This window comes from Crinia signifera, chromosome 19 (genome assembly GCF_055691185.1).
Source record: "Crinia signifera chromosome 19, ASM5569118v1, whole genome shotgun sequence".
NCBI lineage: Eukaryota > Metazoa > Chordata > Amphibia > Anura > Myobatrachidae > Crinia > Crinia signifera.
In genome coordinates this window covers 102,153,350-102,177,492 of record NC_139226.1, presented here as the reverse complement: position 1 = coordinate 102,177,492, position 24,143 = coordinate 102,153,350, and the positions used below count along the sequence as shown (strand labels likewise).

Below are 24,143 nucleotides of genomic sequence, written 5' to 3'. Positions count from 1 at the left end.
TAGTCTCCATAGTAACACACACCAGCCTCCGGCTACCACGTCACACTCTGCGTGACGAGTCATTACCGGAAGCGGAAGTGGAAGTAGCGAGCTGTCGCCAGCTAGGAGGAAGATGGTTTCCTATCTGTGCCCACTGTGTCGGAAAACCGTCTTCTGCGGCAGGAGGAAGCATGTGTATGGGAAGCAGCATCGGGAACAGCTGACCTCAGTGCTGCGTGCCTTCAGCGACAAGGTGACCAGCCTAGTCAGTGCTAGGTGATGGCATCAGCCACAATCCCAATTTTGCATCGACTGTCCCTCTCTCTTGTTGTTAAAAGGGTGGAATGTTATAGTACGCTGCTGGTCAGGACATCATGTGGTGTAGTAGGGCAGCGGGTTGGATGGTGGTCAAGCAGAGCTGGGGGCAAGGGTGAATCCAGAAGATAATGACAGGGGCGCACCATTATAAGTGAAGGGGGTACTTTGTGGCATTAGTGGCATTTGAATGTGTCACAGGCGTGTGTGCTTTCAGAAAAAAAGAAGTTGTCTTCTCAGTGACAGATTATATTATGCAGCATGGATGTGTATGTATTATACCATCTGTGTTTGTCTGTTCCAGGTCACTTTGGCACGGAAGATGATTAAAGTTGCCACAATACTAAGGTTTGATCCTCGGGAGCACGAGCAAAAATTCTGGTGTCACTGTTGTGAGGAAGAAGTCCAGAAACACACAAGTGATGGAAGCCTGACCGTACTCTATGGGGGGATGTTGGAGCACTTACACAGGTACAGACAATGCTTTATATGCTACCAATGGTACTTTATGGAAATGTAGTGTGCGTTTATTGAAGTCACCGTTCCAGAAAAAAAAAAAACGCTGCTCATTTCGGGTACGTGTTAGCACTATAGCAGGAATATACTATTGCCTGTGCTTTGGACTTACGGTTTTCCTCACTGTCTTTGAAATAACAGAAATAAAGATTTGTCCTGCTCTTTATAGCACGTTATCCCACACAGTAGTACCCGTACTTCGGTGGGCAGAGTAGAGGGTATATAATGAGGGTGAACAGTCAGGTGTATATAGAGAAGGTAGACAGCAGCTAGATGTACACAGTATATACTGAGGATAGACAGCAGATGGGTGTATACAGCATATAGTGAAGGTAGACCGCAGGTAGGTGTATATAGGGAAGGTAGACAGTAGCTAGGTCAACACAGTATATACTGAGGATAGACAGTGGCTGGGTGTATACAGTATATAATGAGGGTAGACAGCAGGTAGGTGTATATAGCGAAGGTAGACAGCAGCTAGGTGTACACAGTATATACTGAGGATAGACAGCAGGTGGGTGTATACAGTATATAGTGAGGGTAGACAGAAGGTAGGTGTACACAGTATATACTGAGGATAGACAGCAGGTGGGTGTATACAGCATATAGTGAAGGTAGACAGCAGGTAGGTGTGTATATAGGGAAGGTAGACAGCGGCTAGATGTACACAGTATATACTGAGGATAGACAGCAGGTGGGTGTATACAGCATATAGTGAAGGTAGACAGCAGGTAGGTGTGTATATAGGGAAGGTAGACAGCAGCTAGATGTACACAGTATATACTGAGGATGGACAGCAGGTGGGTGTATACAGTATATACTGAGGATAGACAGCAGGTAGGTGTACATAGGGAAGGTAGACAGCAGGTAGGTGTATATAATGAGGGTAGACAGCAGCTAGGTGTACACGGTATATAATGAGGATAGACAGCAGGTGGTTGTAGACAGCAGGTAGGTGTATATAGGGAAGGTAGACAGCAGCTAGGTGTACTGTACACAGTATATACTGAGGATGGACAGCAGGTGGGTGTATACAGTATATCTCCTTAATGGAAGTCTACACTGTGTTCTAAGAAATGTTAATGATTACGGCTTTGGGAGTGAACTCCTTATGAGTCTTCTTTACATTTATCTGGCAGACCAAACCACATAAAGGCAGTGAACAAGTTTTGGTGGACTCACCAGGCTGAAGGCAAACTGAAGGCGCACTTTGTGCTCACAGGAGAAGAGTTTGAAATGTGAGTGTTGCTTTTACATACTGTCAAGGAAAATTTAAACTGTTCTCAGGTAAGTGCATTATTCCAGAGTTTATTGAGCTTCAAGTTGTTTCCAGCACAATTCCCAATGGTGTCTCATGTCTGTACGTGATACTACTAGAAGGCACCAACTGTGCAGTCATTGTACTGAGAAACACATTGCACAAAGCTTCAATGGGACCTTGTGCTTCCTTTTAGGCACCAACCTGTGGTCCCCAGCTGTTAATGTACACCTCACAGCATGCCCTGCCACAGTTTTAGCAAAACTCTGTTTCACAACAGTTGAAGAGGCATATACTATACCCATTGACGTTAACATATAATTTAGGGGGTAATTTAGTCCTCATCGCATGGCTTATCGATACACTGCGCATGTGTACGGTTCACATTACACATGCACAAGGCCGGCCAGCGATTTAAATCCTGCTACTATTACTATTTGTACGCCATTTGCAGGATGATTGACAGGAAATAGGCATTTGGGGGGTGGGGGGACCAGCGGTTTTGTGGGAGTGCTATGAAAAATGCAAGCCTGAGTGTTTTAGGGGAGGGTGCGTGACATCAGCTCCATCTCTGGTCACCGTTGAAAAGAAGACATTGAGCGATATATCGGTTGGCAATATATCGCCCCATGTGTACGCACCTTAAGTCTCTGGCTGCTCTGAGCCTGTGACGAAGTATAAAAACCATTTGATGCAACGATGGGTTTCAGACATATTTGGTTGCAACGATGGGTTTCAGACGTATTCGCTCCGCTGCGAATAGATTTGTATCTGTACACATTCACATCACATTCATTTGCACGGTGGGATTTCACTCTAGTGGGGAGGCGTCTTAACTGAATACTGGCTGTGCGAATTTGCAGCCGTGCGATCAGGTGGGAATTACCCCCAGGTACGACCGTCATTGAGTGAGAGACAGGGAAAGGGGGACACTGATGTGGATAATGAATAAACCCATCAGCGCATCTCCTGACAAATGGCGGGTAATATTAGTTATTCATCTTTAAATTGTGTTCAGAAATGTGAAAGCCCTGTCCTGAAAACAAAATACTAAATAAATATCATGATATACTTTATAAATGGCAATTCAACCAAGCAGTGATGCATGTGCAATGAACAGCTCACACCTCACCAAATCTGTTCACTTTAGAACAGGGGTCCTCAAACTATCTTGCTCTGGGACCCCATCAGATAATAAATATAATGACAGGACCCCAGCAAGTTACTGCAGAAGGTCATAACGTCACACGTGTAGTCAGCAGACAGCACATACATGGCTGCGCTTTATCTTGTTTGAAAGTGTATTTGGCAAGACTTGTCCATTTTATACTATTTTTGTACCAACAGGTTCAAGTCCTCTGTTACCAAAGCACTAGAAAGCTATGAAGAAACAGAGGACGTTCTTATTCAGGAGGTGGGTACAAGATGGGAAGATGTCAAGGTGCTCCCTTATGTTTAGAGTGCTGTTTCAGACCTGAAACTAGCTCTATGAAGTGAATACTGGGTGGTTTTTAAATGGTTTGACATTCAGTGTTTAAAACGCACTAGAGGGATTTGTCCTGGACAGTGGCGGCTCCTACGCGGGTGCTGGAGGGGCGTTGTTGCTGGCTGTGCTGCCAGGTCCTGGCACCTGTATAATGTAATAGGAAGAAGCACACACGATGGTACTGTGCAATGCACAAAAGCCTGATGCTACTAACATTTGTTGGTGTGCCAAAGTTTGCCCACACCTTGTGATCCTAGCCACACGGATAAGGGAGCTGCAGATTGAAACTACACCTATGGAGTACCAAGGGCCCATACACCTAACTACTTTATCACGCCCAGTCACCCAGTGAGACTTTTTTACTTAATATATACCCTTTATTGTGCCTGTGTATACACCACAAGTGTCACCCTCCAGGTAAATATACTGAACTCCAGAACCAACCCAGAATCATTGGAATATAAAACAAGTGCCACCTTCTAGCCTCGCTTCGCTTGTCCGTCTGAACTTCACCATTAAAAATGTGAAATATCTGGGCAATATAATAATCTTACTACTGTAAACAATTCCCATATTTGATACCGACACAGTTTTTGTCATTAGTAACTTAGCGGTTACAAAATGTCCATTTATAGTTGTGTGCCTGTATAGATATTGCATGTGCAAATCCTAAATGACTACTCTCTTACTCTCCAGATTGCTGGTCAGATTCGGGATGTGGAACAGACCAGGCTGGAACTATTGCAGAGAGCCCTAGAGGTTTGTTTTCAGAGATCCACAGATCAGTATCCACATCAAATGACTGTTGGTCATGTGCCAGTATAAAAAGTTCTCATTGGCTCTCAGAGCGGTTGCCCTGGCAAGGAGATTAGTATAATGAGTAGCAAGTCGAGGAGGGTACAAGGGAATGGTATAACTCACCGACAGCCGGGATTCCGATGGTCATTTCTCAGATATTGGAATCCCAACTGTCAGGAGCCTGACGGGTGGGACGAGTGCATTAAAGCCCCTTGCAGGCTCGCCACCTATTCTCCCACGATGGAGGTTGTGGACTGCCATGAGGGAAAATAGCCTGTGTAATTTGGGATTCTGGCTGTCTGGCTCCTGACAGTTGGGATTCTGATGTCTGAGAAATGACTGTTGGAATCCCGACTGTCGATGAGTCATCCATCACCAGGGTACAATATATTAATTACATTTACATTTAAATTAATTACAGCTACAGAAGTATTTTGTCTAGGTGTAAACCAGCTAGATACTATAAGCTGTAATTATGTAACCCTACTGTTGAAAATGAAGCCAGTATCCTTTTTGGGGTGTCTTATCTTAGGGGTTATTTTAGTTTTATCCAGTTTAAACATACATCCTAAGTGTTTAAATCTTTATGTAAAAGTACTCCCCATAACACTGCTTATCTATACTTTTACTTGCTAATACCCATCTGATAGGCTTCATGAAAATGAAGTTACAAAGTCTAATAGAAAGTACAAATGACCTAGCAGAAAAGGCAGCTAATGATGGGCAGTTTCCCTGACCTTGATACAGAGGAGTATATTTACTAAGGGGCGGGTTTGTAGAAGTGGAGATGTTGCCCAAAGCAATCCATCAGCTACTACTTATCATTTATATAGCACTTTCAACCGGGATGGGGGACTTTTGGCCATCCAGCTGTTGTCGAACTACACATCCCAGCATGCCCTGCTACAGTTCTGCAATTTGACCAAATTGCAAAACTGTAGCAGGGCATGCTGGGATGTGTAGTTTGACAACAGCTGGAGAGCCAAAGGTTCCCCATTCCTGTTCTAAAACGATAATAGCTGGAATCTGGTTGTTATGGGCAACATCTCCACTTAGTAAATATACCCCATAGACAACACTGCAAGAGTGTTCTATACACATCAGTTTGTATGTAACACTTATCTGTCCTTTAACCCCTTGAGTGGTGGGTTTTGCTGGGGCAGGACAAACCCCCAGCAAAACCCACCACAGATTGTAAAAAGCCGCTGCCAATAAAATAATAATTCCCTCACCCTATCTAGCAGCCGGTCGAGGTCCCATTTGTGGTTCGTCCTTCATTATTTAGACCTACTGTCCTGACAGCTCATCGTCAGATTTGATTGGCTGGGAAGTAGCTATGGGATTATCAGTGGCTGTCTTGATCCTGAAATGCAGGCACCAACATGTTGATAAGGTTTATATGCTGCTTTTACAGCATGCAAACTGGATTGTCAATACAACTTTACATATGCTGCTCTAGCAGCGGATTACAGTTTTTTTCGAGCCAGTTACCACCATCTAAATATAATATTAACCTATCTGTAGCCTGCATTTCTGGGACTCGGCTAATAACTCTCTACATCAGTCGTGTCCAAACTACGGCCCTCCCAGTTGTTGTGAAACTACAAGTTCCATCATGCTTTGCTACAGTTTTGCTATTGGGGAATGCTGAAATTATGGCAAGGGATGTGTAGCTTCACAACAGCTGGAGGGCCACAGTTTGGACCTGCCTGGTCTACATAATTAATCCCACATGCTCAACACAATTGGATGGTTGTAATGGCTGTACAACAACATGGACCTCTCGGGCTCTGTTCCAGGTACTGAGATAGTGTTCTACAAATCGTGGCACCTAAGGCTCAGGACCTCCCCGTTCTGCTTTTTGGGGAGGGAGATGTTATGTTACATGTCTCTCCAATCTGTCGCTAACAGATGTGTTTGGCTATAGAAGAGTAGGGATCAGTTACTATTTTAGCTGCCCATCTTTTATTGAATAGCCCCTATTCTGTCTGCCAGTTCTCCCTACCTAATTGTCATCCCTGTATGCAGGGAATACGGTCACTAGGTCGACAGTGACTTGGAAGGTAACTGACTACATACAGGTATCAGTTCGGCTAGACATGTATTGGGTCGACCACTTGGAGAGCGGCGGCTGGCGTCAACGCTGCACACCATTCCCCCCGAAACTAACAGATACCATTAATGGTTGTGGACAAACCCCGGAATTGCAGCACCCACCAATCCCCCGGTAGAGCACAATACACCAACACCCAAAAGTACCCAAACTTTTTGACTGTCTATCTTGCCATTTTCGACCTAATGCTTGTGTTGACCTTCCAACTCTGTCAACCTATAGGTGCCCATACACTATATAAGATTTATCTTCAGATCTGTCTGGTTGGAACAAAAACATGGTTATGGAGTGACAGTTTGTCAGTTTTCCAGCATTTCCAAGCAAATGGTCGACTGTCATTTGCTCTCATCCATAACCATGTTTTTGTTCCAACCAGACAGATCTGAAGATAAATCTGCGTGTGTATGGCCACCTTTAGACATGTTGACCTAAGCCCTGTCAACCTTCAGTGGTCGACCCAGTGCATGTCCAGCCAATGACCAATACTGTATGTAGTCCGTTATCTGGTACAGATCCTATAGTAATTGAAGAGGCAGGCCAGGGTGCATGTATTTCCTACACAGGAAAGGGGCACTATGAGAACCATAAGCAAAATAATTACGAAACTTGTTAATAATTCCTGAATCACACCCAGCCTGTGACACAGCCAACAGGAGAGGAAGAGGAGCCCTGGTGCAGCAATGAGCAGGAGCCATGCCGGTAAGGAGACCACATCCTCTTCCTCAAGACCTTTATGTATACAGTGCTCTGTGCAGTGACACGGATTTCATCAGCCGCATGATTCTCTGACTCTGATCCGCCAATCAAAGATGCATTGTTAATTATACCCCTTTCAGACATACCACCTGGGATTTCGAACCTGGTACAATCCCGGGTTTTTAAAAATCCCAGGTCAATTGCAGGTGCGCAGGTTCTGGGATATTAGTTTGCTAAATTCCCGGGAATAGCCTTTCAGACATACTCTAGTCCCGAGATGATGCTCGTGCACGTGAAAATTCCTGGAATTTTTTGCGTATGTCTGAAAGTGGTATCATGATCCATAAGGCTGCATCTACACATTGCGTATTGACAGGTCCCTTTTAAAAGGGACCTGTTTGGCAGGAAGGAGGCTGTGCGTTTTTGCAGGATGCAGTCGAACAGGAGCTGTTTAGCAGGATGCTTACTCAAGAGGATATATACAAAAGCCTGCTACATCCTGCGTAACTGCAATGTGTAGACACAAGAAGCTGCATCCTGCTAAACAGGATCCTGTTGGACTGCATCCTGCTAAAATGCAGTGTGTAGACTCAGCCTAAGGGAATAGGCAAAATCCATCATGTTAAAAATCCCAGACTTGCCGATTCTGATAACTTTCTGGTTGGAATCAGCAAATCTAAGATGTTGGAGAAGCCACAATATTCCACTGATGTACAGTATGTGCCCCTTATACTTGAATGTACATTATCATCCTTTATTATGAGATTTTTCTTGTTTTAAAATTGTATTTAGCCATTGTTCTTTCGGATATTTATGCTATTTTTCAAATGGATGCTACCCTCTAGTGGGTGGTTTAGGTTTCCTAGAAGGGGAAACAAATATAGGGGAACAATTAAGAGGCGCTATTCCAGAAAAATAACTATATTAAAATATTTACTTTTTTTTTTTGGCATCCCAACTGACACCATGGGTGGTATTCAATTGTTTTTTACCAGCAATTCAACTCGCTTTCCCCGGGGTTGGTGACCTGAAATGCACTAAAGCATGGTTAACCTGACTAATGAGGGCGAAATGCGCAAAAAAAATAGGTCAAATGAATATCATCCTATGATCTCCCGTCATTTTAGATGGGAGATTGGGAGCAATATAACAATTGAATACCACCCCGTGACTGTTAGTGCCAGCAGGACATAACTTTATGGATCGTGCATTTAGAGGGCACTGGCCTTGTAGTAATTACATTAATTCACTGCACATCGTAGTTTGCATATATCTTACACATGTATAGATTTGATGTAGATCCTTACGCTGTCTGTATTTCAGTGGTTGAGTTGCTCGGCTTTGAGTAGCACAGTGGTCAAGACTTGGGGCCTGATTCAGATCACATTTTGCAGTGAGATTATATTGCTAGTGTTTGTGTTCTTTTATATAAGAAGATGGCTTTGCTTGTCCATTGACTTATCCGCTAAATTGGGGGGTATCCATTATTGTTAGTGGGTCTTACAGTGCTAAATGGTTAGAGGTGGGGGTTCCCCTTATCTTACTAATTTTGCCATTCTGCTAGTCACAACTTGCTTAGGGTGGCTTGTCCTAACCTGAGGTGAGGATACCAATAGGATGGATACATGAACCATGGTGGTAATATTCTAGGATTTACAGCTCCGTCCTTTGCATGCGCCTTTATTCTCCTGTATACCGGACTAGGTAAGTAGTGAGTGGTGTTACAGAGAGCGTCAGCGTTCCTCTGCCTCGGAGAGAAGAGCATCTATGATCCCTCTCATCTACATTGTGTCATAACCTATAGAAACCATGTACACTATGGTCACAAGACTACAAGTGTTTATTAAGGACTGTTTCTTACCAGAATGACACCAGATTTACACATGGAGAATCCCGGTCCCAGCAATGGACAGACTCTACCACATGGAAACCAACCCTTGGGATCAGATCCACTCCTCACGTTTATTGGTCACCAGGTAATCTTAGTGCTCCGAATTCTAAGGTCTCTCCCTGATTGTGTAAGAAATCTGACCATATAAGACCTTCCAATTGACGAAAACAAGAGATCCTCGCTGTTTAACCCCTTCACCGGCTGCTCACCCTTTTCAATGTGGTGGGGAAATCCTCGCTGTCGGAGGACATAGAGGATTCCCCCAAACAGCAAGGCTCCCGGCTAATGCAGGGAGCCCGCTGCATTTAGCCGCGAGCCTCGCTGTGTTAGCAACTGCACGCGCCGTTTCCCCTTGCTCCAAAAACTTAGAGAGGGGGAAACTGCGTGTGCAGGTGGTCAATTGAATACTGACCCTGCAAGCTGTCACAGCTCGCAGAAAGCATTGAATACACCCCAATGTGTTTCTCCATCTTACTGTATAAAAATAGTGGTGGGATTCCTACCAGATGGGTATATACTATTACAATAGGTTTATTATACAGCTAGTATATGATTGTTGTCATTGTCTCCTTAGGTGATGTCTAACAGCGGTAACATTCACACAGGTGAGAATAAAGCCATTGGAAGTAATGATCTGTGTCTGTGCTATATCATTTCCCTGGAAGATAATAGATTATTTCCTGCTGAATACACTAATGGAAGCGGTTTAACTAAGGGCTTCTGTATTCTGTGGTATGGCTCATTTTCTTCTACGATCCCCATGGCAGCCATAACATTGGGATGTTCCCTTCCCCCACAGAATTAGACAGGATACTTTTTCTCTAGGACCGCCCACCTTGGGGTATAATAGCCTCCTCTTCCCCCTCCTCCATGTCTTTTTTCCTGTCTCCGTTAGAGTTAGGACAGAGTAGGCTGTTATGTTTGTTTTTAAGCAGGGTTACCTCACGCAGCATGGAGCTGAAGGGGTGGCTCCCCGGGGAGAAGAAGTGTCTAACTAGCTTTTGCTATGTTAGTGCAATGGTTCCTGCCGGTATATACGCGATTTGTGAGTAATGGTGACAGTCCCACGTGTGAGCGGAGGTACCTGTGGAGATGGACACAGGACGCCAGCGGGATCCTTGCGGCATGGTGAGGCTGTGTGCGCGCTCCACGTGGAGTGGATGCAGACCGGCTGGAAGCCGCGTTTGCACGCTCCAGATACATCAGGCAGAAGGGGCGGAAGTGTGCGCGCGCGTCACTTCCGCCCAAAACGCCGGGGGACGGGCGGTAAAATGCTTCCCCACGGAAACAAGGGGAAGCATATTGGTTCCGCTTGGCCATCCTGATCGAAGGTGAACCGGGGAACAGTGGGTTAAGGCGCCATATTTAAGGGCGCAAACGGACAGCGTCTTTACACTGATCTCAGTGCCGGGCTGTCTGACTGCTGTGCGCATTATGGATGAGCCTTCTCCCCAGAAGCCGGATAATGCCCCTCAGAGGTAAGCCCTTGGTTTTGTGGGCATTAGTTGTTTTTTATTTATAGCGCTACTACAGAATAGTACTTAGTAATTTCTTTTTTGTAGTGTGCCTATAGAACAGGATGAGGATGTACCTGCTATTCCTAAGAAAAGAACAGCCAAAAAGAAATTTATACAGACTAACTGCATGTCATGTGACAAGTCATTTGCATCAGCTCAGAAGAAATCTCTGTGTGGAGAGTGTGAGTCCAGACAGGACAAATTAGAGAAGAAAGAGAAGAAGTCGGATGTTCTTAGAGAACTCATGGACTGGATGAAAGAGTCCTTTGTGTCGAAGCAGGAGTTTGCTCAGTCACAGACCCAGAAAAGATCCAGAACCCAGGCAGAGTTCAGCCAGGAGGAGGATACAGCTGAAGAAATAGAGGGTGATAGAAAGGATTCTACAGATGAAGGTGAAGTTGAAGATGTAAGATCTTTTAATTTGGAGCTGGTTGAAAATGTACTAAAAAACATCTATAAAGCAATGAATTATAAAGAAGAACCAGGCACGTCAGAGAAGAACCCCCTATTCGAAGATAGGGAGAAGAAGGGAAGAACGTTCCCGGTGCACAAGATGGTCAGGGATACCATTTCCAAAGAATGGACGAATATGGATAAAAAACTGACCCTGGGAAATCGTATTGAGAAGATGTACCCCTATAAAGATGATGAGTTCCTGGGATGGTGCTCTATCCCTAAGGTGGACGCTGCGGTAGCAGAACTGACCTCCAAGTCTACTATCCCGGTGGAGGATGCAGCAGCATTCAAGGACTCAATGGATAGGAAAATTGAGAACGGACTTAGAAAAATTCATACGGCTTCAGCTGGGTCGCTTAAAGCTACGGTAGCAGTCGCGTCGGTGTCCAGGGCCCTGAGACTGTGGGCGACTAACCTACAGACAGACATAGAGGAAAGAATATCTAAACATTATTTATTGAAAAGTTTGGAGGTGATGCAAAAATCCATTGATTACCTGTGCGAAGCCTCCCTAGATTCAGTGGCCTTTGCGGCGAAGACTATGGCAGCAGGGGTAACCGCGAGGAGGGCCCTGTGGCTAAGACCCTGGAGCGCTGACGCGAATTCCAAGAACAAGCTGACTACTCTGCAATTTGAAGGAAAATTTCTTTTCGGCTCAAACCTGGATGCAATGATACAGAGGCTGTCAGGAGGAAAATCTGTACGTCTCCCACAGGACAGGAAGAGTCGCTTCCCGTACCCCAGCACAACCAAGCAATCCTATAGGGACTCTAGGAGTTATAGGCCTGGTAGGCCCTACTATAGGAGAGGTGGAGCAAGCACTTCACGGCAGGCCTTCCGCCAGCCCTTTCGAGGACGCTTTCAACCTGATAGAGGAAGGTCATGACTATGCCCAGGAGGCAGTGATAGGAGCCAGACTCCTCCAATTCAGGAGCCAATGGGAGAGTACCATATCCGACAAATGGGTGCTGAAGATAATCCAACAGGGTTATCATATCGAGTTTATGAACATTCCACAACAGAACAGATTCCTGACGTCCAGAGTACCTGTAGGAGAAGAAAAAAGGTCAGCTTTATGCTCAAAGATAAACCAACTACTGAAGCAAGGAGCGATCGAGTTTGTACCCGAGATTTACCACAAAAAGGGATTCTACTCCAACCTATTCTTAGTGGAAAAGAGCAGTGGAGGTTTCAGGACAATCCTGGATCTCAGGGACCTGAACTGTTTTATCAAGAAATTGAAGTTTCGCATGGAGTGTCTGTCATCCATAGTAACAGGCATAAGACGGGGCGAGTACTTAGTGTCAATCGATCTCAAAGACGCTTATTACCATATCCCGATTTGTATGGAACACAGAAGGTTCCTGAGATTTCATGTGGCCGGTCAGCATCTCCAATTCACGTGCCTCCCGTTTGGGTTGAGAACATCCCCAAGAGTCTTCACCAAAGTCTTGATTACGCTGGTAGCGGAGATGAGAAAGCAGAAGGTCCAGATCTGGCCATACTTGGACGACTTATTGATAGCTGGGAGCTCAGTGGACGAGCTGAAGCAAAGCTTGACCCTGGTCACAGAGACACTGCAAAGCCACGGATGGGTCATAAACAGAGACAAAAGTCAATTGATACCGACCAGAAATATTCTTTTTTTGGGGGTAAGGATAGATACCAGAAATTATTCTGTAGCCCTATCTCTCGAGAGGTGCCTGAAAATAAGGGAACTAACCCTAGAGGTCCTGCAAAGGAAGAGGATTCCCCTAATAAAAGCGGTACAGTTACTAGGAATGATGGTTTCCTGTATAAAGGTCATCCCGTGGGCACAGTGGAAGTCGAGACAGCTTCAGTGGTTTCTTCTGCCCTTACTAAAAAGGGGACTAAGGGATCACCATACGATAAAGTTATCAAGCCATGTGAAACAATCCTTGGGTTGGTGGATCCAAGACTTGGAAAGCAAGGTGTCAAGTTTGGAGAATCCACAGTTCCTGGTCCTGACTACGGACGCCAGTTTAGTGGGGTGGGGAGGTCACCTCAAAAATACGTCGGTCCAGGGAACTTGGTCCAAGGAAGAAGCAAAGAACTCTTCCAATCTCAGAGAACTGCAGGCAGTCTGGGAGGCTATGTGTCAGCTAAGACCCATGATTCAGGGCACCCATCTGAAGATTATGTCCGACAACGTGACTGTAGTCGCTCACATAAACCATCAGGGCGGGACCAGAAGTCTGAAACTGATGAGGATGTCGGAAGAAATTATGAAGTGGTCGGAGAAGAACCTAAGGTCAATTTCGGCAACTTATATTCCAGGCAAGAAGAATGTCATAGCAGACTACCTGAGTCGCAAGACTGTATTGCCAGGAGAATGGGAGCTGAACAGCGAGGTTTTTCTGCAGCTGACAAGAATCTTTGGAACACCAGAAGTAGACCTGATGGCCACCTATTTGAACAGGAAGGTGAGCGAATTCTACGCAAAGTACTATCATCCACAGGCGAAGACGTTAGACACTTTCTCAATCAAGTGGGCATTCAAACTGGGATACCTGTTCCCGCCATTCCCAATGATAACCAAGGTATTGAAAAAAATCAGGGAAGACCAAGTAATAGTGCTGATAATTCTTCCACATTGGCCAAGAAGAGCCTGGTTTTCCAATGTCTTAAGGATGGCGTTGCAGGGACCGTGGCAGCTGCCCAGCAGACGGGACCTTCTTCATCAAGGGCCTATGCTGCACCCAGAGCCGGCGAGTTTACAACTAGAGGCATGGAAATTGAGCGGCAGATTCTAAAGAGACACAAGTTATCACCCCAAGTGATTGAAATGATGCTGAGGGCCAGGAAGAAGGTTTCGTCGGAAGCCTACTATAAAACCTGGTATAAGTTTATCAGTTGGGGGCAGTTCAAAGATAACTGTGTGGACATTCCTACGGAACAAGTATTACAGTTCTTGTTTGAGGGCTTCCAGATGGGTTTAGCCACAGCGACAATTAAGGCACAGATATCGGCATTAAGTGTGTTACTGGACAGACCTCTAGCAGAGGAGAGAATTGTTAAAAGGTTCGGTAGAGCAATGAAGAGGATCAGGCCACCGATAAAATCAATTGTCGCCCCCTGGGATCTAAACCTGCTTCTGACGGTGTTAACAAAGGATCCTTTTGAACCGCTTGAAGACTGCCCGCTAAAATATCTAACTTGGAAGGTGGTATTCCTAGTAGCTGTGACTTCAGCACGACGGGTCAGTGAGCTCCAGGCACTGTGGATGGAGGAACCATACTTAATAATCTTCCCTAATAGGGTTGTATTACGGACACATCCAGACTTCGTTCCCAAAGTAGTGTCAGCTTTTCATCTGAACCAGGAAATAACCTTACCTGATTTCTATCCCCAGCCTAAAGATAGAGAAGAAGAGGCGTGGCACACGTTAGACCTGGTGAGAGGAATAACGTTGTATCTAGAGAGAACGAAGCCCTTCAGGTTAACGAAACACCTGTTTGTGATTCCAGAAGGAATAAAAAAGGGTAAAGCACCTGTAAAGCAGACCATTTCTCGGTGGATAAGAGAGACCATCTTATTCGCTTATAAGAAAGAAGGCAAGGCACCACCTTCTATAGTACAGGCACACTCTACTCGGGCAGTGTCTACCTCATGGGCGAATAAGGCGAAGGCGTCAACAGCTGAGATCTGTAAGGCAGCAACATGGTCTTCCATTCATACTTTCTCAAACCATTACTCACTCAATGTTTCTACTGCCCACTTTGGGACGCATGTGTTACAAGAAGCCCTTACGGGTAAATGATTATATATATATATATAAAATATTTCATGCAGTATTTTGCCCTCCCGTGTGTTTACTTGGGTATGTCCCAATGTTATGGCTGCCATGGGGATCGTAGAAGAAAGAGTCGAATTATACTCACCGATAATTCCTTTTTCTTCCTAGAGATCCCATGGCAGCCACTGGTTTGCCCTCCCTGTGTTATGTATTTTTCTCCAGGACATATTCGGAGACAAGAAAAGACATGGAGGAGGGGGAAGAGGAGGCTATTATACCCCAAGGTGGGCGGTCCTAGAGAAAAAGTATCCTGTCTAATTCTGTGGGGGAAGGGAACATCCCAATGTTATGGCTGCCATGGGATCTCTAGGAAGAAAAAGGAATTATCGGTGAGTATAATTCGACTCTTTATTCCCGCAACAGTGGTTCCCAAACCCTGTTTTCAGGACCTCGCACAGGTCATGTTTTCCAGATCACACAGCAAGAGCAGGATGTATCACCAACTGTTACATTTTAAAAATCCCCAGGTAACCTGGAAAACATGACCTGTCACAAGGCCTGAGTTTGTGAACCACTGGCTTTCAAGTTGCATCTCGGTAGGAAGCCTTGGTTTTTAAATTTACTCATTAGCCCGTTTTCTTTTGCTTTTCAGTCTGTGATAAATATTCTGTACTGTGTTTTGGGTTTCTCAGCAGAACCAGTTCTGGGTGGCCAGCCGTAGGCTGCTGAAAATCCAGTGATTTGAATAGTGTGTGGCTAGTGTACACCAGGCATGTCCAAACTATGGCCCTCCAGCTGTTGTGAAACTACAAGTCCCATCATGCCTTGCCACAGTTTTGCTATTAGCAAATGCTAAAACTATGGCAAGGCATGATGGGACTTGAAGTTTCGCAACAGCTGGAGGACCACAGTTTGGACATGCCCGGTCTACACCATTTATTACAGAGCCTTCGTTTACCTATAATGGCCCCCATATATCTGCAAGTAATTGCTACAATTTAAAAATCCCCCAATAGTCGAGAATTTAGCGTTATTTATAATCTACGATCCCAACTGTAAACGGGCAGGATAAGGTATTTTAAAACAAGGTGCTGTAAGTGCAGCTGAAAAGCCTGTGATAATCACCCACTATCACAATAGTAGAATACACAACAATGGCTGGTGCCATTTCTTTTTATTAGGTATTTTAAAACGTTTAATTTTGATGGATTGACGATCATCGCTTGTGGCACAGCGGCGGTGCTGTCCTATCAGGGAAACTGTCGGATTAGGCTGATGTATGGGGAAATGACGTTTAAATAATACACATTTCATTATGCAAATTAGGTGTTACTTTTTTTCCCCAAATACACAACATTATTTATCATATCAACTTTGTGGGTATTTATGTACTACAGTACATGCGTATACCACAACCCCAATGTTTATCAGGATGCATAGGCATAAAGATGTTGGCACCAGCTGGCTCTTCCTTGTGATGACGGCAGACACTTCATTGGTGACAGTCTGTGGAAGCTATACCCAATCTCCTGCTTTCAAACTGTTTCACGGTCTCTCCCATTTTTCATTGGTGCCAAATCTCCAAGCTACACATCTGCAGAATCTCCTGAAACTGAATGGTGATGCATGGGACAACTCTCTGTACAGGGATTTACAATTGGTCATTGGTAATGTTTTAGGTGCCCACCCTCCCTGGATGATCCCTGATGAAGCGGACACTGAAACGCATCAGGGGATTGGACCCTCTATGGAGGACTTTATAAAGCACAGTAAGGAATCTACGCACACGTCTGTAACACCTTTGCATGTAAATCGTTCTAACAAACGCAACAACCTACATTGCGGTAACCGCAATCATTCCTGTACATGGTTTATTCCGTCTTATACAGTCAGTGCAACTGCTATATAAAATATATGCATTCTAACATGCTATATGTTATTATGGGCAAATCTGAATTCTAAAGCCTGGGGAACTAGGGACTGTTGGTATTTCCAATAGCGCGTACATGCTACACAATGTATTTGTTACCGTTTCTGAAACTCTTTACTAAGAAAAGAGAACATTAATAGCGAAGGTAGCCTCCTAACATGGTGCAAAGTTAAAGGCCTCCTTGGCCTGGTCTGTGTCGATAAGCAGAGTTAAATTGGCCATCTGGATCTGGCACTAAGGCCTAGATAAGCCGCTCCGCCTCCCGGTGATCAGCTGGCATGCAGGCTGCGGGGCTGTTATGACTTGTGATAGGCCCCGCAAGCCTGATATCTCGACAATTTATCTTAAGCTGCCCATAGATGGTCCGTTCTGTACTATGAGATGCGCGCTCCCGCGCATCTCATCGTACGGTACAAAAAGTATGTGCTGCACATACTTTTTGTACTAGCTGGTTATCACCTCACATCGCATGCACACTGCATGCATTGGGATGCGATGTGTACTATATAAGTCCCAAACGGATCCGTTAAACGGACCGTGTATGGGCAGCTATAGGAATTGGTGTGTGTGGTGCTTATTATTGGATAACAAATATAAACTTTTGTGCTGAATTACAATTTCCCTAAATGGGGGTGGGGTAGGGGGTTAGTGGTGAACAAGGCTCATTCTTGGCAGCTTTGATTGTTGTTTGTTCTATTTGGGCATCAGTGGGCAGCACGATGAGTTCTGTATCTGGTGTCTTGCACTTCTCACTATAGCAAATAATTTTGCAGAGAATCTGTCTTTTCTTTACCCGTGACTGAGTTCTCCATCTTCTGTTTTATATCAGAGGAGAAGATGAAGCTGAAAAAGCTTCCTCCAAACAGAGTGGGGGCAAACTTTGATCACAATGCTCCAACAGATGAGGGCTGGCTGCCGTCCTTTGGTAGGGTGTGGAACAGTGGGAGGCGGTGGCAGTCCCGGTGAGTATACCAATACCTGCACTTATCCAGGTCTTGTTGTGGCTTAACCAGAGCGCTTAATTTCCCACTTTGTGTTGTGTTATAATATTCTCATTAATACTCTCAAAAAATATCATACAGATGGAGCCTTCTCTGGTTAGCCATGGTGAGCCAAGGCCTATCGTTCTCAGCTGCAATACAATACATAGAACAATACATTAGGGCAGTGGTTCCCAACCCTGGTCCTCAAGTACCCCCAACAGTGCACGTTTTCCAGGTCACCCAGCAGGTGCACTCATTATTCAGGCACAAAAGATCCACAGGTGAAGCTAATTATAGCACTTGTGATTCTGTGTGGAGACCTGAAAAACGTGCACTGTTGGGGGGTCCTTGAGGACCAGGGTTGGGAACCACTGCATTAGGGGATTAGAAGAGGTTAAAGTCTGACAGCTCTGGCTCACTTACACCTATTAAAGGGCTAGATCAGGAGGGCTCTAGTTGTAGTTTTCAATAATTTCTTTAGTATGTTCTTTATTGTGCAGTCAATTCAGTTAGAGTCCAACTGTTACGTATGTTTATGATGTGGCTAATGTTTGCAACGGCACTTGATTCCCCCTCCAGCAGTGCTGAAAGTGCATCATGCAGCTGCTTTTTACATGCAAGAGAGAACATCGCCCCCGCTTTGAAGCTGTTCATTATATTCATGCATTCCCCATTATACACAGGATGACCCGGGTTTAACCCATCTTAACACTGGTCGAAATTGCTGGTTTGGGTGAACGGTTATTCAGTGTGGTACTTTCACACCGTACCTCGGCCGGCATCAACCCGGGTTTGAGGTGCAATGTGAAAGAGGTATAACTTGTAGTAACAATGCTCCCCTGCTGCACTTCAAGTATGTTCCTAATTGCGTTTTCAACTGCTCTGAAATGGAATAAGGAGCATTTAAAATAACAGCATATGTAAAAACAAATGTTCAGAGACCTATCCATTTACATGTAGAAATGCATTGTCGTCACATCAGTAATACTATGGATCTGTAGCCTCATGCAGCCTCTCTGTCCTGCAGGCATCAGTACAGAAGTGAGGCAGGAGGTTCAGGAGCAAAGAGAAAGAAGATGGCGGACTCGTGAACTGCAGCACCAGCTCTCACGTTCAGAGGGACAATTTTTTCTTTTCTTTTGTTCGTTTTATTTTCTTCTGGGGGGGAGGCATATTTATTATATGTAATTATTTAATGCATTATTTTGTGAATACTGTTTTATTTCTGTAAAATACACTTTGAAAGCCAAAGCCTGCAGTTATCCACTTTAATAAACTGTTAATGGATTTTGTTTCCCAATTTTGCAGAACATCTATTCCTTACCAGCACAGTCATATTGGTTCAACCCTTTGAGTGCCAAGTGAATTTGTCAAAATACTGTAGATGGGGAAATTGTTATTCATTTCCGACAGGGGCAAATAGCGGTCACCGCCTATTCAATGCTGCTGTTTCCGACCACAATGAAGGCAGATTTGGACAAAATAGATCTGAATTTAAAACCAGTCAGATCTGATTTGTCCAGAAACGGCCGTGCATTCGACAATCTGCGTCCGTTTTCCCCTGATATTCCCGCCCTCCCTCCCCAATCACCATTCGGAACATTGAATTCCGCCTGTGGAGTTGCAGGCGAGCTGACCAAAACATTTTTACACAACATTTTTTTTTTTTTAAGCAATATTCTTTATTAATTTTCATTTTACCAAGTGCAAAAACCAATCCATTCAATCATAAACATACACTCGATGGATGGGCAACATTGAAATACAGAAGAAAAAAAAAACCATACAATGTACTACATAAAACTTTTAGAAGTCTGGCGACAAACACCGAGGGCTCTGTTCAACTCGTCAATTTATCATTAAATATCCAGTTGTGCCTATTACAGCACATGCACTATTAGTTCATACTCTTTTCCGTGTGAGGCTAAGGTATGATTAAATAGTTAGATAAATAAATAGATAGATAGGGGCAGAGGAGACTTGTTCTTTACAACCTTTACCAAGAATAGTTATGATTACTGAAAGTGCATCCAGCGTTGTAGCATTTAGCGTAAGTATTTGATGAAATATAGTTAGATATGGGCAGGGGGGGCTTGTTTTATTCAACCTTTGCCAAAAATAATTATGTACTGGAAATACATCCAACATTAATACAATAACATAGGCTTTTGAGACTTATTTACTTGTTATATCTTAACTAAATGGTCATCACCCACCTATGTTTGAATGGTAAATAACCTTACTAGCTTCTATTGATAGATATTTGGGGAGAGAGAGGGGGAAAGATAAATTACCCGCATTGCTTTACTTAAAGTGCCTTGAACATAATAAGTGTTCTAATTATTTTCGTATATTTATTTTGTGAAGTACTCTTATTCGTAGTGCTTAATCTCCGCATATTCATTCTTTGTGCTCTACTTTCATTTAAAGTGCATCATAACATACTACTACATACTGCATACTATTGCTTGTAGTCGTGTTACTAGTTTGTGCATAGTACTAAACACCGCAAAGAGAAAAAAAATATATATATTTTTTTTATAACAAGTATAGTTGCATAGAATAATCATATACACAACATTTATACTTAGTGCTTAATCCTCCTCGGGTTAGACATAATTGCTCCCCTTAATTCTATTCCCACCCCCAACTGGCCCACCAGGGCTTAGCGTTTCCTATTTTTCCAGTATCTTGAAGCCAGCCATCTACCCCATATCTTATGATGCTTTGCAGGTGCATTTCTTTTCAGATAAAGGTGCTTTTCTTGGTCGACTAAAAAATTGACACTTTCTATCCATTGGTGTGTATCCGGGCCGTGCGGGGCATCCATGTTCTTGCGACCTGTACTTTTGCTATTGCATTCAGCCCTTGGATATACGCCCTGTCAGAGGGTCCAATTCTCCTGCCAGTTGTCACATTCAATAAGCAGCATTTTATGGTAATTACCTCACCGGGGATCCCCGTTTCAATTATTATATTCTTTACTTTGTCCCAAAACTCCGCCACTAATTGGCACTCCCACATCAGGTGAACAAATGTGCCTTCGAATGCTTTGCACTTTGGACATAAAGTAGAGGATAGGCCGTTGAACTTCACCAAGCGTAAGGTGGTCAAGTACGCACGGTGAAATACATAGAAGGACACTTGCTGGACCCTAATAGCATTAGTAACTTTAAAAATTGAGGAGACCGCCATTTGCCACTCCTCATCTTCAAGCTGACCCAATTCCGTCTCCCACTTCACTCTCAAAGCACCCATATAACTGTCCGAAGTGGTCTGCTCTAAGTGGTCATACAGCCTAGAGGTGTAACTTTCCCTACCTCCCTTTTTAATTGCTTTTTTGATAAAGGTTTCAGAAAACACTAGTGGGACGTTATGGAATCGTTCCTGCAGCGAGCTCCGCAATTGCAGATACCGAAAGAAATATGTTTGGGGTACCCCAAACTCCTCCCTTAGTTGCTAAAAGGACTTCAACACACCGTCGATATATACTTGACTCAGATGTCGTATTGCATATAGACCCCATGTTGCAGCCAGCTGCAGATTGTCTGGGGCTTTCGGAGTGTCTACCAAGGGGTATTCTGGGTCTAACCACTTCTCCCCTTCGCTTCCCCCCGCCTCTTTCCATATCTTAATAGCTTGTATGACCAAGGGAGGATCTTTTATTCGAGTATGCCCCTGTAGTAGTCTTGTTAATGGATCCACCCCAGGTGTAGACACCTCTACCAGTGCCTTAACCATCTTACTCCCCTGGTCCTGAACTACCCACGCCTTCATTTGGGCTAACTGCGCTGCAATATAATATCTCCTTATGTCTGGTACACCCAGTCCTCCTTGCTCCCTACCCCGCATTAATACTTTAGACTGGACTTTATGTCTTGTATTATTCCAAATAAAGGAAAGCATAATACTGCTGATCTTGCGGAAGATAGGCTTTGGGAGTAAGATCGGTGAGTGCTGAATAATGTACAGGATTTTAGGTAGCATAACCATCTTTAATAAATTCACACACCCTACCACTGTCAATGGGAGACGGCTCCATGTTTTACATTTTTTTGCCAGCTGATCCACCAGTGGGCTGATGTTCAAGGAAATAAAATCCTTTGGATCATTAGAGATCCAAATGCCTAGATATTTAAATGATTCAACCCACTGGAGGGGAGCCGGCAAGTCTGAGGAGGGGGTGCCGTTCCCTGCGACCGAGAGGACGTACGACTTGCTCCAGTTGATGCGGATCCCGGAGTAATCACCAAATTCATTAATCACTTCCAGGATACGCGGCAGATCTGGAATATAGTCGGCCAAGTAGATCAATAAATCGTCAGCGTATATTTATAATGAGATTATTTCTCTCTCATCCCCTACTCGCAGACCATGGTTTCTAAACTGGGCTCTTATAGTGCAGGCCAGGGGCTCGATTGCCAGCGCGAACAAGACTGGTGACAGAGGACAACCCTGTCTTGTCCCTCTGGACAGAGAGAAAGAGGTTGAAGTCCATCCATTGATCGAGACCCGGGCCTTCGGTTCAGCGTACATAAGTTGCAACCACTTCAGAAACCTAGGCCCAATTCCGAAAGCCTTTAACACCTCCCACAGGTACGGCCACTCTACCACATCGAAAGCCTTCGATGCATCCAGAGAGGCCACCACCGGATTCCCATCCATGGCCTGCGGGAGTTGGAGATGGCTCTGGAGCCTGCGTATATTGATACTCGTGGATTTGGCCGGCATAAAGCCTGATTGATCTGGATTTATAATCTTCAGTATATACTTGTTCAATCTGGCCGCCAAGATCTTAGACAGCACCCTGGCTTCCACCGACAGCAGGGAAATAGGCCAATGGCTGTGGGATCCTTCCCTTGCTTATGGATCAATGTTATCCTAGCTTCTAACAGTGAAGGTGGCAACTTATTTGCCTCATAACAGGCCGTCAAGGTATCTAATAATAAGGGGGACAGTTTTTCTATATAGCTTTTATAAAATTCGGCTGGAAGCCCGTCTAGGCCCGGAGCTTTCCCACCCGGGAGATCTTTAATCACGGTTTTCACTTCCTCCAGGCGCAGAGGGGCCTCCAGTTCCTCCCTTTCTATATCACCTAGGTGGGGCATTTCTGTCTTAGAGATGTATTCCCCAATTTCCTGCTGGGTACATTGGAGCTGGGACGTATAAAGCTGGGTGATGTAGTTCACTATCTGTGGCGTCCTGTGTGTTCCCGCCCTCCCTCCCCAATCACCATTTGGAACATGAATTCCGCCTGTGGAGTTGCAGGCTAGCTGACCAAAACATTTTTACACAACATTTTTTATTTGACTGTAACAAATGTGAGGGACACTCTCTTTTTTTTTAAGAATACATTTTGCAGTGCTCTGATTTTGGCACTCAATGGGTTAATTATAATACACATCAAATATTAATAGCAGCAAAGCCAGGGTCTTTTATAGCAAATTTAAACTTTATTGCCAATTAATATACACCGTTCTACCATAAGTTGGTAGCTAATGGTTCTACATTACCACCCGTGTACTTTGTGTAAGAGAAATCTAATTTATTTTCCAGTGGTAAAAATTGTGTTGACTAACACTGGGGTTAAGTGCCCAGCACTATAACGGTAGGCCATGGGGGGGGGGGAAACATTAGTTATAAATTTCCCCTCAGTAGGAGAACAGATTACATGCAAGAATTTGCCTGCAAAACGGATCATGCGTCATACCTGCCGAATTTAATAACAAACTTTTTTTTACACTGGAGAAAGCCCTTAGTGGAGAAGATGCAGCACTTACTAATGTGTCCTGGAGTCTCCTGCAGTCTCTTACCCGCTCCCTGGTGGTGCGATGCTGATTTTGCACTCCAGCAGCAGAGGAGCTGGCTTATGGGAGATGTAGTTTATGCAGCTCTCACAACCGCCAAATACATGCATGGCGAGGACAGTGCTGCAGATGGTAAATAGACTAAGCTAATTGCTGCGATCCTGATTGGAAATGCTACGAAAGGAAAGACTATAAACCAGTGATTGAATCATCTTGAGAATAAATTGCTATAAATCCTGTAAATGTATGGGCTCAAGCTCACAAACTGTAAGGTAGTCATTCACATTGGTCCTGCCTCATCAGACTTGAGGATGAGTACATCAGCCTCTCCACAAAAATGAAGGTATTAACGAGTCCCACTTAATCATTACACCCAGCCATCTCTCATCCTAACCTGTTTATGCCCACTTCTGTCCCAGGACCAAAGCTCTCCCCTCGTGTGCTACACACTCCTTACATACTCTAGCACAGGGATGGGAACCCTTCAGACCTCCAGCTGTTGTTGAACTTCACATCCCGGCATGCCCTGCAAGTTTTAGAATGGCCAAATAGCTTACTGTAGCAGGGCATGCTGGGATGTGTAGTTCAACAGCTAGAGGGCCAAAGGTTCCCTATCTCTGCACCATAATTATTTCAGCACC

The 24,143-nt window shown here is 44.4% G+C and overlaps 1 protein-coding gene across 1 annotated transcript; it reads left to right on the top strand.

The window, feature by feature from the left end:
• Nucleotides 1-42: 42 nt before the first annotated feature.
• On the top strand, nt 43-18,996 carry CENATAC (centrosomal AT-AC splicing factor). Its single transcript, XM_083163035.1, has 11 exons — nt 43-232; nt 599-765; nt 1,950-2,048; nt 3,416-3,482; nt 4,251-4,313; nt 7,100-7,164; nt 9,026-9,137; nt 9,627-9,657; nt 16,462-16,551; nt 17,542-17,674; nt 18,723-18,996. The coding sequence occupies exons 1-11, from the start codon at nt 113-115 to the stop codon at nt 18,784-18,786; spliced, it is 1,011 nt and encodes a 336-aa protein (XP_083019161.1). The 5' UTR covers nt 43-112; the 3' UTR covers nt 18,787-18,996.
• The last annotated feature ends 5,147 nt before the right edge of the window (nt 18,997-24,143 follow it).